This window comes from Cupressus sempervirens, chromosome 8, assembly GCF_028749045.1.
Source record: "Cupressus sempervirens isolate cs-2001-9-10 chromosome 8, ASM2874904v1, whole genome shotgun sequence".
Classification (NCBI taxonomy): domain Eukaryota; kingdom Viridiplantae; phylum Streptophyta; class Pinopsida; order Cupressales; family Cupressaceae; genus Cupressus; species Cupressus sempervirens.
The window spans coordinates 208,621,376-208,639,770 of record NC_143125.1 but is presented as its reverse complement, the minus strand read 5'-3'; the positions used below and the strand labels follow the sequence as shown (position 1 = coordinate 208,639,770).

Below are 18,395 nucleotides of genomic sequence, written 5' to 3'. Positions count from 1 at the left end.
TGTTTTCTTTCTTAGAATTTTTTTGAATGTAATGGTTATATTTTGTTCTGTGTGCTCTGTGGACTAGTCAGCTTCCTTGTTGAATGACTTAGCCTTTTGTAATCAGTTTTCCAGCCCCCTTTTATATTTGTACTTCTATCTCCTGTTTTAAAAAAATACCTTGCTATAAAATAGCCATCAATCATTTGGTTTAAGACGTGTTTCTGCTGATAAGTTGATAACCTTTTTTATGGTATTTACTCAAGTTTTCTTTTATGTGCAGAATATTGTTGAAGGTGAATCCTATCGTGTTGTCATGTGGATAATGTCAACTGGGTCGGTTAATCTTTCTGTTTCTTTGACATCTTCAGATGGACTCCAAATCTTGGCTTCTTCAACAATCATGTAAATCAATTGTTCTTGCAATATTGGATATTCTTCCAGAAGCTGTAAATTGCTACTAAATGAATTTGCAGGGTTGAGATAGAGGTATACTTAAATTGTGATTCTTTTCATGATAATATCTATGGTTTTACTTTTGTTGCAGTGCTACCACTTTTGAAATACAAAATTGGACAAAAAAAGAATTGATTTTGAAGGCTACAGCAACAGATCATTATGCCAGGCTTTCCTTAATGAGCTCAAAGAAAGGTGTTATATGGCTGGATCAAGTATCTGCCATGCCACTGAACACATTCAAGGTATACAAACTTCTTGATGAAAATGTGTCTGCATAGTGTTTTATTTTTCATGAAGTTCCAGATTGTCTCACCATTCTTCAATTAAATTACATATACAACAAATGTGAGCATGACAAAGGGCATGGGAACAAATTAAACCTCGGTTTGACTAGACAACTCCGGGATTTGCCATGGACAGATTAGTTATTTTTCCATTCTGAACATAATATCCAAGATGTTGATGGGTTCTCTGTATTCATACAAACACACGTGTGCATATATTCCTACAGAAATGTACTAGTGAAACAGTGTTGCCTTCACCAGTGCATATGTTTCATATGACTAAGATTTTGTTTCATCATTTTATTAAAGAGACTAGAATTCACATAGTAGAGATGTTGTGCTTCATTGAAAGCCTCGAGTAAAGAAACTTTGGTCAAATGAAAATACCTGCAGAAAAGTTCTTCTATGATTATTTTTATAAAAGCCTAAAAGTTTGAATTTTAACCTTAGTTTCCTGTCATACAAGAACATACAAAATATAAATAGTTAATGGAAACATTGTATCTATCTTTCTCAGTGTCTAACTCAATAAAACTATGTTGGTTGGTTCTAGCTCATGTTTCTATATTTGTTACCTTGAGGAACAATCAACAGTAAGTTTGAAAGGGTCCTGTCAAAGATATGACTTAAAACAGGAAATGTAGAAAAGGTCATGCCATTTTAGAGAGGAAATAATATGAACTGTTTTAATTATTTTATTTTGATTGAGATACTGCAGCAATTCAATAACTATTCTTATAACCAGCTTCACACAGTTAACTATTTTTTAAAGAAACCAAGATAAATATTAATTACTCTTGCCCCAGTCTTGGGAGATGTGTAGCATGATTATATGACATGTCAGATATTTAACTTCCTATAGGAAGTCAAATTTTTTTAATTTTCTGGCTTGTTCAGAAACCAAATAAACTCATATGTGAGCAAAGGCATGTATACCTAGAATGAGAGTGTAATTCTTACTTGGGTATTTATTAAAAGATGAACAGCAAGATGAGAGTTCTTAGTTATGTTTTTCATACATGAGATTATAATATGCCTAAGACACAGACTGATTCATAGGACTAAACTATGTATTTAAGGTCAAAATATTACGCCACAGGAAACAGAAGCTTGAAAAAGTAGGCCAATTAATAGGGCAACCCAAATATATATTAATTTTGACTTATGGAACTTTAATGCAGAATTATTAAAGTCAATTTAATATTTTTAATGGGGTTAAACTAATAAGAGGCAACTTGGCAAGAAGACAAAAAGAGAAATGGGGAAGCTCAAGATTCATAGGTTGGGCCCTTAAAAGAGAAATGAAGAGTTCATTTTGGATATGCTTGAATATTGATTTGGTTTTACAGATTTCTTCTCTTGAAAAATTGAAAGTTCAGCTTCAACTAACTTGAAGGACGGAAACTCTCTAGTTAGCGACAGTGGACGAGAACCCATTGTCCCTGAAGATGTCACACCAGGTGTCTCACTTGTGCTTACACTTATCTTTATTGTCCAATCTTACTGTCTTCTATATTTAAGATTGGAAACTATTACGTTATTGTATTGCTAGTTATTATAATACTATAGAAAATCTGAAGTTGTTTAAAATTGTTTATTTTAATGAACATGTACTGGTCCATTTGCTAGTTTTATTTTGCATTAAATATATGTTTATTTTCTGAAAATTACTGTAAGAGACAAATTGGAAAAAATATCTACCCATCATATTACAGTGGTATCAAAGCTTGTTTTCCTGCCAATCTGTGAGGTTACATGAGAAACATAAAGATATAGGTAATTCTAAATTTTTTTAATCTGATTTAAAGATTCAGACATGAGATATTATTGTTGAAGGCTACAAATTAATGCGGATGAAATAATCAATGGGTATTGTTTTGGGAGATGCCTGCCTACTTGATTAAATCAAGAATTTAGAAATATTAGACTTGTGACTCATGAGAAACATAAAGATATTGGTGATTCTAAAGTTTTTTAATTCAAACATGAGATATTATTGTTGAAGGCGACAAATTAATGTGGATGAAATAATCAATGGGTATTGTTTTGGGAGATGCTTGCCTACTTGATTAAATCAAGAATTTGGAAATATTAGACTTGTCACTCATTTCCAAGAAGAAAAACAAGTGTGGAGTGTCAATTATCGATAAATGAAATGCTTTGCAGAGAATATTAAGTTTAAATGTGGATATTGTGGGAGATGACTCAACTGCCCAAAGATTGATTAGTGAGAACAATATATAATAGACAGATGTTATACTAGGGACTCAATATAGTTTGGGAAAAAAAGGGTTGAAGATTAAATTGGCAATCATATAAATTAAATAAGAGGGATTCACGGGCCACTTATGTTGGTGAAGCCAATACATTTTTAATGTTTTGGCATTAAAATATTTATTGATGATCGGAAGTTGTCATTATTATCGACTATGCTAGCAAAGCCAAGTTAGACCTTTGCTAATTATGGATGAATATATGTCATACAGGCATTGTATCCCAAACTTCATTTTTCGCAGATTATATTTGTTCTATAGTGGTGTAAATAATAAGATACTGCTATTGGTGCATAGTTCTGCTGGAAGTATTGCAGTTGTTTTTTTTTTTTAATATTGGTAAATGACCAAAGCCTAGATTAATTATTATTTGTTAGAATTAATTATTATTGTATGTTAAGCGAGGATAGATTCGAACCCAATACCTCCCATATGAGAGGCTCACAAGTTACTATTGCGTTGTAGGCTTTTGCCTAGTATTGCATTTGTTTATAATAGAGCTTCAAATAATTGATTGCATTCAAACATTGATTCTTTGTTTGTGAGGAGCATGCTAGAAATAATTAGAACTTGGTGCCGAAATGGGTTATCATTGTTGAGAGTTTAGCAGAGATAGTGTGTTTGAAATTTTAATGTGGCATGAAGCTTATGACCAGAATTATTAGGGTGTTTCAAAAGCAATAGGTAAATGTTCTCAGAGTTAATGTTATGATTGGCTGAACGGTCTTGTATTGATTGAAATTAAAGCCATGCTGGTTTTAGATGGAGAAAATTAAGGTGAAAGTTGGAACAAAAGAAGCAATCATCAACGATTTTGATATCAAGATAGCGGTTTGAAGCACATTTGTGGATTAATATTGGGAGGACCAAGACATTTGTATCAGCTGCTTCCCCTTGGTATTGAAACCTTCAAATTTCTAGAGTTAGAAATGGCTCTGCAAAACTTCAGGGCACTTACTGTTAATGGGAGGAAATTAGTAGCGGAAGTGACAAAATAAATTTTAATTCTTTTGGGCAAGTGTACTGATAGTTTGTAAATTGTTGGAGGTTCTTCGTGTTCATTGGAATAGTATTAGATAATTACTATGTACCTCAAGAGGACCATCTATCATTGTTTGGGTATGTATAATTGGAGTATGAATAAAAACTGTGAATGCAATTTTTTCTTGGGCATTATGTTTGGACAGCTGGAGTGTCATCAAAATACTTCAACTACCGTTATAGTGTAATTAATCGATGGGAAAAAATCTCTTTCAACTATTGTAAACATTTGAGAGTCCCAAGTGTTCAACATGGTCTCTTTGAGCAACTTGCATCAATTGTCCTTCACAGGTTGGAAGGTACCAATTAATGGCACCCACCAAAAAGGAGGAAAAATAAGTTCATGGGCAACAATTAATGCTTACCCTAGTATTTGGACTAATACTATCACCCCACAAGGAATACATGTGCTTACATGGCTTGGGACTATTAAAGTCTCTCATATGCATAATATTGATGGCTCTTCCACCAAACAAGAGTTTTGGAATAATAGAAAGGAATGTAATAAGATGGTCCACCTTATATAGGGACATCATCTGTAAATGCTAAGGTAGTTAATATATTAATATTTATTACAATTTGTTTATGTCTTTAAAGACAACCACTTCTAGTACCATTCTTAATTTATACATCGAATTAATAAGAAGTATATATTGAATAAATAATAACTATTTCAAATATTGTTAAGAATATAAATTCTAATGTTATTATTAGGAATAAGAATAGAATGAAGTTTAAATATTTGACAATTATGAAAGTGAGTAAATTTCATAATATTAGGAATGGCCTTGGTTTCTTGATATTGTTATTATATTAAATTATTTAATATTATTATTCTTTGGATTTGGAGGAGTCTAGAATGATATCAGGGAGGAGCTTGTATAAATCCAATCTAAGGGTTACCCAATAGAGCGTAGGGTTCAGCGATTGTAAATTTTCATGAAATGTCGAACTTGGACCTGTAAACTTTGAGGGAGTCATTAGATGGTATCTAGGCAACTTGGTTGACATTGGTACCTTCAATCCACAACCAAATAATAATAACATTTGGATAAGTTGGAAAGATAATTACTCCCCACTTATAAATATAGGTCATTGAAAGCCCTGAAATGCCAACTGACTTAATTTATGTCTGACCCTAAAAAGGGACATTACAAAATCTCACCCATGGCTCACGAGCTTGTGGAGGAATTAATTGACCATAAGTCTGACATGTTCAAGGAATTTATGACTGAACATGAGCTAAGATCAATAAGCATATAGAGTGTGGGATCTTCAAATTTGAGCAGGAATCAAATGAGGAAAGAGAAGCTTTGTTTTAATTGCAAGAAATCTTGGTCTCTTGGTTTTTTTTGTGAAGAGAACAAGGAAGAAGAGTCAGCTCAAGAAGTGCAGATTAGTGTTGAGGGATTTGAGGAATCTTTAGTTCAACTTCAACATAAAAATGCTCAAGCTTGCAAGAAGATGAAATCAGCTATGTTCAATGGTAAGGGATATTCAAATCTCTTATTTGGAGACTTGGATGTTACTATTGACAAAGATTATGATGATCATAAGATGGACAATGAATCTCTCTATGAGGATGAACTACGTGAAAACAATGACATAAAAGTTGATGAGACAATACAATTTGAGATGGAAGAAAATCCCGATAATGGTGCAGCTAGAAATGAAAATGAATCTAGTATTCAAGAACTAGAGCAAGATGATGTTACTATAGGGGTTGATTGGAAGGAGCAATCAAAAATCTCATTTCTAATTGATGATTTTGGAACATATAATTTGGAAGATACCTCAGAAGTATCAGATGATATAGTCGTTTCAGCCTTAGTGCATTTTGATAACACCCATAAAAACACTAAAGAAACCTTATGGGAAGTTAATAATGTTGAAAGGGAGAAGGGAGTTAAAAATGGAATCAATAGTGCATACCATCACACTCTTAAGAGGGTATTACTTGAGGTTGCTCAAAAATAGGGATATGGCTATCAAACATGCAAATAAGATAAGATAAGATAAATTTATTAATGTCCAACAAGAGGCCACAAAGGTCTAAGGGACTAGAAGACATACATCATGTCAGCAACTAGCAGTGGGAGCACCAAATGGTGTATATGGAAAGAACAAACAAGAAAGCAAAGGATCTAGAAAATAGAACAAAGAAAGACTAGGTACTCCTCATAGATGAGAAGTATCCCAATACCGAAGGATTACAGTTTGGGGCAAGGGTGTCCTCGGACTATCTTAATGACTTGCTGGATGGATGGTGATTTTGATGTTGTCAAGTAGGCCCTCTACAAGTTCTCATAGACCTAGTGTATTTAGAAGGCAACGCAAAAGATAAAGAGGAGGTAGAAAAGCTTTGTCTTCAATTAAGTATGACCTACTACTGCTTCTATCAAGCTGAAAATCAGATTTCTATGACAGCTACTCCCATGGAAGATGGTTCTAAGTCTAAATCCAAGGTAATCATAAAAATGGTCTATCCTTTTGTTTTTGAATTGACTCGAACTATAGGAGTTATGGAGTTGCATGGGCATCCGCAGAGACAATATCATGCAGTAATTAATGCACTTGAGAGAGATTTATTCCATAGACAAGAGAACAACAACACCTTCAGTGTCACAATTAATGCTAGCATATATTATAGCAGCAATATTTGGCGGCCTATTGTTGTTGGTTGTTATTCATCTTGGAGGTATGTTTGGCATATATTGGGTTGATTACTTGCTTTGATGGTTATCACAAGAAGATGGTATGTGGATACATGTCTATTTCTACTCCCAGAATTAGATGGATAGACTGGTTTGGAAATCAGGTGTTGACAGTACAGGAGATCTTATTTTCAGGGATTAAATTGAGTGGGTTCACAGCTTGAGGCATGGAGCAATTCGGTTCAGAGTGGGTTCATAGAAACCAGATTGATATGGAATCCTGGTATTGGTTCATAGACTGATGATCGTTTAAGGGAAAGCAATCTCAAGGAGGGAGGACTGTAATGTCCCCTTTTCGAGGACATGAGAGAATTAATAGGCCAACCCAAATATATATTAAATTTGACTTATGGAGGACTTAATGCAAAATTATTAAAGTCAATTCAATATTTTTAATGGTGCTAATAAGAGACGAATTGGCAAGAAGAAAAGGAGAGGAATGGGGAAGCTGAAGAGTTACGGGTTGGGTCCTTAAAAGAGGAATGAGGAGTTCATTTTCAATATGCTTGGATATTGATTTGGTTTTATAGATTTCTTCTCTTGATGAATTGGAAGCTTAGCTTCAACCAGCTTGGAGGAAGACATCACACCAAGTGTCTCACTTGTGCTTAAACTTATCTTTATTGTCCAATTTGATTTTCTTTGTTGTATTGAAGATTGGAAAACGTTGTTATTGTTTTGCTGGTTGTTATAATTGTCATAGACCCTATTGATACAAATTAATTAAAATAATATATGTATTTGTTCGATCAATCTATGTAAAACATATTATTATCACTAATCATTAAATCAATAGTATATCATTTAAATCAATACATAATTATCAATTGAATAATCAAAACCATATTATAAATAGATAGATTAATATTTATCAATAGAAAAATAATTACTATTCATAATTAATATAATGAGAGCTAATTTTAATATCAAATCAATTAGTTTGTATTAATGATCAATATGATTAATGCTAAAATAATAATCAATTAATAATACAAACTAAATGCATTAATATTATATAGTCAACAGATAATATTAATCTCATCCAGATTTTGTAATTTCCATTGACACAAGTCACAACGGTTCATTTTCACGCTTATATATGCGCTTGGTCCTGAAGCACATAGGGGGGATAAAAAAGGATTGAAAAAAACAATAGTTAAAAGGGGTGTACAACCTCTATAAAGAATGCGAGAAATTGATCCATGTCACATTTTGGAGAAAGGAAAATCGACACTTATCAAAGATGACATTGAAATGTCAAAAAGTAAATAACTAAAGTTAAAATTAATCACCCATAGTAGAGTATAAGATAAGATGAGATAAGTTTATTAATGTTCAATAGGAGACCACAAGGGCCTAAGGGACTAAAAACATACAACAAAGCCATAACGAGAAGTAGGAAGACCATACGGTGTCCAAGGAAAGAGCAAACAAGAAAGCAAAGAATGCAAAGAACAATTGAAGACGACAACCACTAAACACCCCTCAAAGGTGAGGAGTAATCCAGTATCGAGGATAACACTCAGCATGAACTTGCATCTTGGAGCGAGTTGAGGAGCCACTGAAGAGGGGGCTATGTTGTAGAGATTGGCCCCTACGAGATCTCACAGATCTGGCGTGATCAAAAGAAAGATCGAGAAGTTGCTTCACACCACGAGTAGGAGATCCAAGAGTGAAAAAGGAGGTGATGAGCTGATTTGAAGGCTGCAAATTGGAAACAAAAGCTACATAGTGTGATCAAAAAGTCACATGACCTCCAACAAATAGAAGACAAGACGCTGCTGGTCACTATATCTGAAAAAGTAGAGCGATCTGCACTCTCTAAATATGTAGGAGAACCTTCCTCTAATCTCATAGTAATTATGGCATGGGTCCAGTAGTGGGTAAGGTACCATTGGCTCATAATAGCCTTGTCTCGGATATCTATGTAGTTCTCAACATAGAAGTTCATCCTCAGGTAGAGCCCAACAGGAGGATTCCTCTAGGCCATGATAATGTACTACATGTAGATGTCAAATCTGACATGCTCATTTAGCTCTTGCCAAGATGGGAGGAGGTGAGTCATGGTATCCAAAGAGAACTGAAAGGGGGGAAGGCAAGCCATTGAAATCTTGATTGAGCTAAGGAGACTGGCAGCTCAAGTGAACCAGCAATGATCTCTACTAGTAGGATTAAACCCATGATCTCCACTAAAGAGAAATAAGAAAAATATGAATTCCTATGACAACCCTCAGTAGAATTCGTGAAGCACCGAAGCCGATGAAGAAACCAGACCAAATTGAAGTCTCCAATCTAAAAGGATGAGCAACAAACTCAGCTAGGATGATACTATGAGGAGTGGACCGGTGACATCTTATAGCGCATCGAAGAAGAAGGGTTTGGACTCTCTTGACCATAGCCCAATCATAGTCAAGGAGAGAGGGACCCCAAACAATTGACCTGTAGAGGACATTTGGTCTAATCAAGGAGTCCAAAAGGAACAACTTGGTCACGATATCCAAGAAGTGGCGTATGAAGCATTCTCTCAAGCACAATTAAGGAATTGAACCCTTATTAATCTGGGGCTACATGGCAGGTCTCATGCTGAAATAGCAACCAGAGAAATTAACCCCAAGTTATGTATATGAGGAAGTGATCTCAACCTCATCACCTTGAAAGTAAAAGTGGAGGTGTGAGGTCTTCAAGCAGTCGAAGACTATAACTTAGGTTTTAACCAGATTAACAACAAGCTAGCCCGAGACATAGAAAGAGGCTAAACCATCAAGAAGTTGCTAAAGCCCCTCCGGAAAGGAAGCCAAAAGAACCATGTCATCAGTAAACAATAAAATAGAGATCAAGACCTAGTGTAAAAAGAATGCAACACTAAGTAGCGAAACATCTTGGACAAAAGCCTCGAGCTCATCAACGTAGATGTCGAACAAAGTAGGAGAGAGACGGAAGCCCTTCTTGATGCTATAGGAGTAGGCCATGAAAATAATGCGATAGGAACAAACCATCTGAAATGTGCTATAGGAAGAAACAGTCATAAAACAAACAATCAAAAAAGTGCTATAGGAAGACACGTTGAAGATGATGATACAAGAGGATGCAAAAAATATGAAGGAATTTAAAGTCATGCCTCAGTTTATTGTTAGTAGGTTTAAAATTCTTATGTTTTTAAGAAGTCCTATGGTGTGGTGGCATAATTAGTAGAGCGTTCCTATAAGCTCTCTAATTGTTGCCACATAGGATAGTATTAGATTTATTAGTTTTGAGTCAGTTTATTCTCTTAGTATTTTCGCGTGCTTAGAATAATAAAACTGCCTAAGTAATTGATAACCTCAGGAATGTTTCACAAGCTGTCAAGTTGGTGGAAGAAGTTGGTTTTATGCTAATTCCTTCATGATCATGAAACAACCCTGCTTTCTTTGCTGCCAGTGACGTTTCATTACCTAGAATGAGAAGAGAAAACGATGTAAAAAGGCAGATTTTTGTAAGAGGAGCAATGGGAAGGATAGTAAGAACAGAAAGACAAGTTTTTTCTGATTTTCATGCTTTTCATTGGGTTTCCTGTATTTTGATTTTCTATTGGCTTCCAAGGGTAATTAGAGGCATTTTGTTTTTCTCTCATGGTCTGAAATCATAATCTCTAGCTCGAGAAAGGCATCATTCGATTCGCATGGTTATTGGCTCTCCATTTTGAAGTTGTTTTTAGAGTCCTTGATACTCCTCCCGAGAATCACTTAATTCTCTAGGATCAAATCCCTGGAATTGTACATAGTACAATAGGGTAGAGTAATGTGTTTTGCAATTTCTATTTACCGTTGGTTGAAATATGTAGTTGCGCAAGGAAATCAAATGTGCTAGGTGAACACCTTCATGTGTTCCCCGGGAATCATATGGCAAAGGCCATAAATGCTTATAGGGTTATGGTTGAGTCGAGCTTGGTATCCTTTTGGGGTTGGAGTGTTATATTTTTTTGGACAATTAGTTTTTGTGGTTTTTCAAGTTTAGGTGTGAAATGGTCTAGTTCAATGTTTGCCAGTAACAACATTTCAAATTGTGCATATAAGGTTGCGATTTGTATTAGAACATGGTTTAAAACTTTGTGAGTGGTTTGTTTCTTGATCTTTGACATTCCTAGTTTGCAAGTAGGAGTTGACAAACCTGTTGATTGGATTTAAATACATATGAGAGAGTATGGTCGATTTCATTGAGTTTATTGTAGAAAGGGTAAAGTTTGCTACATGAAGTTGGGTAGTCTCCTATCGTAGTGTTGCTTTTTAATTGTGTATTAAGCAATGAGTTTCAAAGTTGGGATGAAATGTTCAGAATTGTCTATCCTTAAGGTGTATGAGTCTTATGAAACAAACTTAGTTGAGTGATTTCTTCCTCCTAAGTTTTCCAAGGTTGAGGCTCTACATCATTTGTAGTATTAGAGCTGCGTTTTCTTTGTTATTGTGATTTTTATTTATGTTAGATAGTGATGTAACACACACTGATGACACACAACTTTGAACCTCATAGCTTCTAGACTTCACTTTTCATGAAATAATCACCACCCCAATACTCTATTTAATCTTTAAACTTCCCATTCTGCGGACACATTGAGCAATATAACATTCATTTCAAAAATCTAAAATCTATTACCATCCACAACATAATATGTAATGGACCTTGATTAATATTCTTATTATTATTTATAAAATAATTGAATATCTAATTGGATCAATTGTTATAAATATTTTTATTAATCTTACTTATAAGAATAATTGAATCAGATCAATTGTTACAAATATCCTTGTTAATAATTGCATATCATATTTTTATAAGTCAATAATCATATTATTATAAATCATATTGTTGTACCTATCAATTGACATTAGATTTAATATTATGTTAAATTTTAATAAATCAATTAATATTGCTATTATCATAATTGGCATATTAATCATTAAATCTAGGCATTACATCCTAGGACACAATGTTCCACGTCCATATAAAGGACAAGCCACGGATAGCATTAAAGGGTAGAAAAGAAGTGGTTTTAAAACAAAAAGCAATGAAGGAGAATAAAGGCGTTTGAAAGGACGGAGTCAGACAAGCAGGGCCATCACCTCAGCAATGTACACCCAACAATCTGCAGGTCGGCAAGCATGTCAGCAAGGACAGCACGCCAGTACCCAGTACTAACAGTACTAATAGCCACAGTCAGCACAAGTACATTAAATATTGATTTTGAATTAAAATTTATATTAAAAGCATCACCAAAGGTGATAATTATGTTATAAATAAATTCAATTATAAATAAATCTATGCACATTAACATATTAATAATTAACCCCATGCATGGAAATCAAATAATAATTCGTTGATCAATTTGGAGAATTGTAAAACTCGAAGCATGAGGGTAGCAAGGTATTAATACCTTGAACCGACCCCATGGCTGAGAATTCTCCATGTTTCCATAATATTATGATGTTGTCAAACATATGCATATGTCGTTGGCCTTGGATAGAGGATGCCCATCCAAGAAGGGTCTTAAGGGGTGCACTCCCAAGATGACAGCAAAGTAGCTATGAGTTATGAAGCCCAATCTCGAGACGTCCTTAAGATCGGGTTTTAACTTAGAGGGTAGAATAACATAATTAGTTTGTGTTTCTAATGTTTATTCTTGTAGGTATTACTTGTCCTTAACTAACCCTATTAGTGGGGACATTGCAGTGGTATCAGAGCCTAATCCTGCCACCGTGAAGAAGACTAGAAACAATTGCCAAACAAATAGCTCAAGAGCTAAGGACTTTAATAGAACATCAACAAGCTAATGAAAGATTTGAAAGAACAGAAAACTCCAATAAAGCAATACTAGAAGCTATCCAAAAATTAAGTAATAATAATAACCAGAATGAAAGATCAAATCCACAAAGGGACCATCACTCTACTCATGAAGAAAACACAATAAATGGACCTTCGTCACAAAGCTCGGTCCCACGGGAAACCTTCCCATCCTTTATTCCAAGAGAATCGATGGAAGAAGAAGAACCAATGACATATAATGCGGAGGAGATAGGACAAATGTATGCTAACCTAGATCCCAATTTGAGACAAATCATCCCTTTTAAAGAGTATTATGAATCTAAACTCCTAGAAATTAGGAAGAGAAATCATTTAGATAAAAACCTCCAAGAGAAATTTAATAAAGTAAAACTACCATGTTTTGATGGCTCGGGAGAAGAAACCGCTCAATCTTGGGTTCAAAAATTAGACACATACCTATCCTATAGTCCAATGACATAAAAGGGTGCTATCAAATTTGCCATACTTCATTTAAGAGGTTCAGCCCACAATTGGTGGTACTATGGCCAAAACTCCCTAGGGCTCAAAAAAATAACATCCTATAGTGAATTTATTCAAAAGTTGATGAATAGATTTCACCTAAGGGATCCTGAATGGTATTACCAAGAACTCACTCGTCTTAAACAAATAGGGTCAATAGAAGAATTTGTAAGTAAATTTCAAGACCTTAACATAATGGTCGCAAACTTGTCTCAAGGGCAACTCACATTCATTTTTATAGGACTTAAAGAATCTATAAAAATCCAAGCAAATCCCTTTGAACCTCAAAACCTTGAAGAAGCTATTCGGAAAGCCAAGAAAATTGAATCGAATGCACCTAGAGAAGGGTATAGAAACATTCCATTAAAACCATCCTATTAGAATCAGGGACCTAGAAAAAATGATAGAAGGAAGCCATGCTATATTTGCAACAAACCTTGGAACAGAGATCACCAGTGTGAGAAAAAGGAAGAATTTCGTCAGAAAATCTTTGTTTCAAATGCAAAGAACCATGGGATCGAGGTCACCAATGCAAAAGGGGCTGAATGAACCTAATGGAAGAAGTTTTGGAAAGAGAGGAAACCAATAAAAAAACAAAAATTGGTGAAAGTGAACAAGGCATTCTTGCAGTCATCTTAGAAGGGAATGGGAATAGAACCATTCGAGTCAAAGGAGAAGTCAAAGGAAAAAGAATTATTGCCTTAGTTGATATAGGCGCCTCAAATGATTTTATTAGCCAACACATTGTCTCCAGAAGGAAATTGCAAACCAACGAATTCAGTGGATTCAAAGTGGCATTTGGGAATGGATACATCGAACAATGTACCAGGATTGTACCAAAATTAGAAGTTACCCTTGGAGGACACACAATCAAAAGAAACTTCTATGTGGCAAACATTCAGAATGATATTATCCTAGGGATGCCTTGGATAAACTCTTTAGGGAGATTCATTATGAATGGCCCTAACTCAAAAATTTGTTTTAATCACAAGGGGAGGGAAATTACATTAAAAGGATTATTTGATGGATCCCCAAAAGTAGTGACTTGCAAGAAAATGGAAAAGATACTCAGTCATAACCAAGATAAATGGTTAGCACAATGCATGATTTTAGATAAATCAGCTTCCCCAGAAAAAACAATTAATGTTGATATTCAACCTATATTAAGCAAATATGAAAAGGTTTTGGAAGAGATCTCTCCTAGTCTTCCCCCAAAGAGAGGTTTTGAACATCCCATAGAATTGGAAGGAGCTAAACCTATAATAACTACTCCTTATAGGCATCCCTAGAAGTACAAAGAAAAGATTGAAAAAACCATTAACGAACTAATGGAAATGGGACATATCCAACCTAGCAGTAGTCCTTTTGCTTCCTCTGTAGGACTAGTAAAAAAGAAAGATGGTACTATGAGAATGTGTATTGATTATCATGCACTAAACGAGAAAATGATAAAAAATAGATATCCCATCCCCAGAATTGATGAATTAATGGATGAGCTACATGGAGCACACTACTTTTCAAAAATTGACCTACGCTCAAGTTGCCATCAAATAAGAATGAGAAAAGAGGACATACCCAAGACAGCTTTCAGGTGTCACTATGGACACTTTGAATTTCTCGTCCTTCCTTTTGGTCTTACCAATGCCCCAACAACATTTTAGTCATGCATGAATCACACCTTCAAGCAGCAGCTAAGGAAGTTTCTACTTATATTTTTTGATGACATACTCATCTACAGCGAAACTTGGGAAGAACACCTTCACCATATTGAGGAAGTTCTGAAAATCTTGGAAGAAGATTCTTTATACGCCAAATTTTCAAAATGTGAATTTGGTTTAGAAGAAATTCTATATTTAGGGCATAAAATCAGTATCAAGGGAGTAAGTGTGGACGATAAAAAAATCAGTGCCATAAAAAGTTGGCCAAAACCCAAATCACTAACCCAGCTCAGAGGATTTGTGAGTTTATGCAGTTACTATAGACGATTTCTCAAGGGATTCTCCAAATTAGCATCCCCCCTTACTGATTTGACAAAGAAAGGAGCCTTTACATGGAGCGAAGAAGCACAACATGCTTTTGATAAACTTAAAGAAATCATGAGCTTTTGTCTAGTCTTAGCCATCCCAAATTTCACCAAGCCATTTGAATTGCAATGTGACGCACCAGGAGAAGGGATAGGAGTAGTACTCATGCAAGGAAAAAGATCACTTGCCTTTGAAAGCTGGAAGCTCAATAATTCAGAAAAACATTACTCTCTATATGATAAGGAAATGTTAGCTATCATGCATGCTCTAGCCAAATTTCGACAATATCTAGTTTGTGGAAGATTTATTATAAAGATAGATCATAATAGTCTAGATTCTTTTTAAATCAGAAAGATCTTAATGACAGGCAACAGAAATAGGTAAGCAAGATTCAAGCTTACAACTTTGATATTGAATATGTGAAAGGAATAAACAATGAAGTCGTGGATGCACTCTCTCGACGTCCACATATCAATAGCATTACCAACATTACACAAGATTGGAAATGGGACATCTCAGCAGAATATGCCAATGACTCTCAAACAAGGGACATATTAGAAGGAAACTTAACCAATGAAGATTTTAAAATATGTAATGACATCATTTTGTATAAAGGACAAGTATTTTTGGCTCTGCACTCAAAGTTAAGGAAAAATTCTTAAAGAATATCATGACAGTCCCTTAGCAGGTCACCAAGCATACAAGACATATAAACATATCAGGGAAAAATATTCATGGAAAGGCTTAAAAAAAGACGTGGAGAAACATGTACAAGAATGTATGACATGTCAGCGGAATAAAACCGAATTGACACACCTAGTAGGATTACTACAACCCTTACCAATTCCAAACCAAAAATTGGAAAGTATATCTATGGATTTCATAACAGGTTTTCCAAAAGTACAAGGGAAGGACATCATCTTTGTAGTAGTGGATAGACTTACAAAATATGCTCATTTCTTTGCTATCTCCACAGAATATAAAGCACACCAGATAGCCAAGTTATTTGTCAAAGAGATTTATAGACTCCTTGACCTTCCTTAGAATATTGTTAGTGATAGAGATAGTAAATTCCTTAGCAAGTTCTAGCAAGAACTTTTCTGCTTGGCAGGGACAACACTGACTCCAAGTACCAATTGTCACCCCCAAACTAATGGGCAAATTGAGGTGGTGAACAAATGGTTAGAAGGATACCTAAGAAATTACGTCACCGAATAGTGGAATGCATGGATTAAGTGGCACTCAACAGCATGGCACTCAACTTGAAGACTTTGCATGGATTCAAGAGCACTCAACAAAATCACCATAAGGTACAAATTTCGAATGCCTAGGATAGAAGATTTGATTGATTATTTAGGTAAGGCAAGATATTTTTCAAAAATTAATTTAAAAAGTGGGTATCATCAAATAAGAATTAGGCCAAGGGATGAATGGAAAACAACATTCAAAACAAATGAGGGATTATATGAATGGAAAGTGATGCCATTTGGGTTGTCTAACGCTTCCAGTACATTTATGAGGTTCATGAATGAGGTTCTTAAGGACTTTGTAGGAAAGTTTGTTATAGTCTATCTGGATGACATTTTAACTTTCAGCAATACAAAGGAGGAGCATTTGCAGCACCTAGACATGATATTAAGAAGGCTACGGGAGGAGAAGCTAATGATTAATTTGGAGAAGTGTACTTTTATGAGAGAAGAGTTGACATACCTTAGCTTGTGGTATCCAAAGGAACACTCAAGATGTATCAGGATAAGGTAAGTGCCATACTTTCTTGGCCAACTGTTAAGACTATTGCAGCAGTTAGAACCTTTCATGGTTTAGCAACTTTTTACAAGATGTTTATTAGAAATTTCAGCTTGATTTGTGCACCTATTTTGAATACTATCAAAGGAGTACAAAGGTGTGGATTTGTATGGACAAAAGAAGCAAATGAAGCCTTTGAACTTCTTAAGAAGAAAGTAGCTCAACAATCAGTCCTTGCATTTCCTAATTTTAGTAATTTTTTCCAAATAGAATGTGATGCTAGCCACATAGCAATAGGAGGTGCGCTTAGTCAAGAGGGTAGACCAATAGCTTTCTTTAGTGAAAAACTCAATGTAGCTAAATAGAGGTATTCTTCTTATGATTTGGAGATGTATGCCCTTGTCCAAACCCTCAAGAAATGGAGACACTACTTGTTGTCCAAAGAATTCATTGTGTACATGGATAACCAGGCCCTTAGTTTCATCAATAGCCAAGAAAAACTCAGTCATAGGCATATGAAATAGGTGGAAACAATGCAGTTTTTACTTTTTCCATCAAGCATAAAAAGGGAGTTTCAAGTAAGGTTGCTGATGCATTAAGTAGGGTTTTAACCATCTCAGAAATTCAGTTGAAAACAGTAGGAATTCCAGCTTTGAAGAATATGTATGATGATGATGATGATTTCAAAGACATTTATCAAGCATGTACTAACCTGGATGATAGGTACAATCATGAGTATTCTGATTTTCTGATTCAAGAGGGGTTATTACTCAAAGGTGGACAGCTTTGTATGGTTAATGAGAGATAACATCATACAAGAAAAGCATAGTGGGGCATTATCTAGTCATTTTGGATTGGACAAAACCTTGGAGCTGGTTCGTAGGTATTACTATTGGCCAAAACTGCAAAAGGATGTAAGAAAATATGTAGAGGAGTGCACTATTTGTCAACAAAGCAAAGGAAAGAGCACTAATGCTGGACTATATCAGCCGCTACCTATTCTGTCAATCATGGGAAAGCATAAACATGGATTTTATTATGGGTTTACCAAAGACAAGAAAAGGATATGATAGTGTGTTTATTGTAGTAGATAGATTTAGCAAAATGACACATTTTCTACCATGCAAATCCACTAAAGATGCATCATATATTGCAGATCTTTTTTTCAAGGAGATAGTTCGGATCTGTGGATTACCATTGAATATTGTGTCAGATAGAGATGGCAGATTACAATAGTAAAAGGGGAAGTACAACCTTTCGAAGGAATGCAAGAAATTGGTCCACGTCACATTTTGGAGAAACGGAAATCAGCACTCATGCAAAGATGACATTGAAATGTGAAAAAGTAATTAATTAAAGTTAACAGCAATTACCCAAAGTAGAGTATAAAAAAATATTAAGGTACATAAAAAATTATAAGAAAAAAAGGGATTCCTACGTAGGATAAGGAAGGAACTTAAACCATTAAATTATGATAAGATCTTTCCTTTTAAAATTAGTTGATATATATGTGTGTGAATATGAAATTAGTATTGATATGAATATGAAATAAATATGAAT

At 34.8% G+C, this 18,395-nt stretch overlaps 1 protein-coding gene and 1 long non-coding RNA gene across 2 annotated transcripts in view; one reads left to right on the top strand and one right to left on the bottom strand.

Moving 5' to 3' along the window:
- The window catches only part of LOC149542240 (uncharacterized), a 196,840-nt gene that overhangs the window by 117,240 nt on the left and 61,205 nt on the right, over window positions 1-18,395 (bottom strand). The gene's annotated exons all lie outside the window — the stretch shown is intronic.
- The window catches only part of LOC149542241 (alpha-L-arabinofuranosidase 1-like), a 142,058-nt gene that overhangs the window by 94,560 nt on the left and 29,103 nt on the right, over window positions 1-18,395 (top strand). The window contains exons 4-5 of the mRNA XM_089797246.1: window positions 263-384; window positions 527-680. Coding sequence (XP_089653372.1) covers window positions 263-384; window positions 527-680 — 276 coding nt within the window. The remainder of the gene's footprint in view (window positions 1-262; window positions 385-526; window positions 681-18,395) is intronic.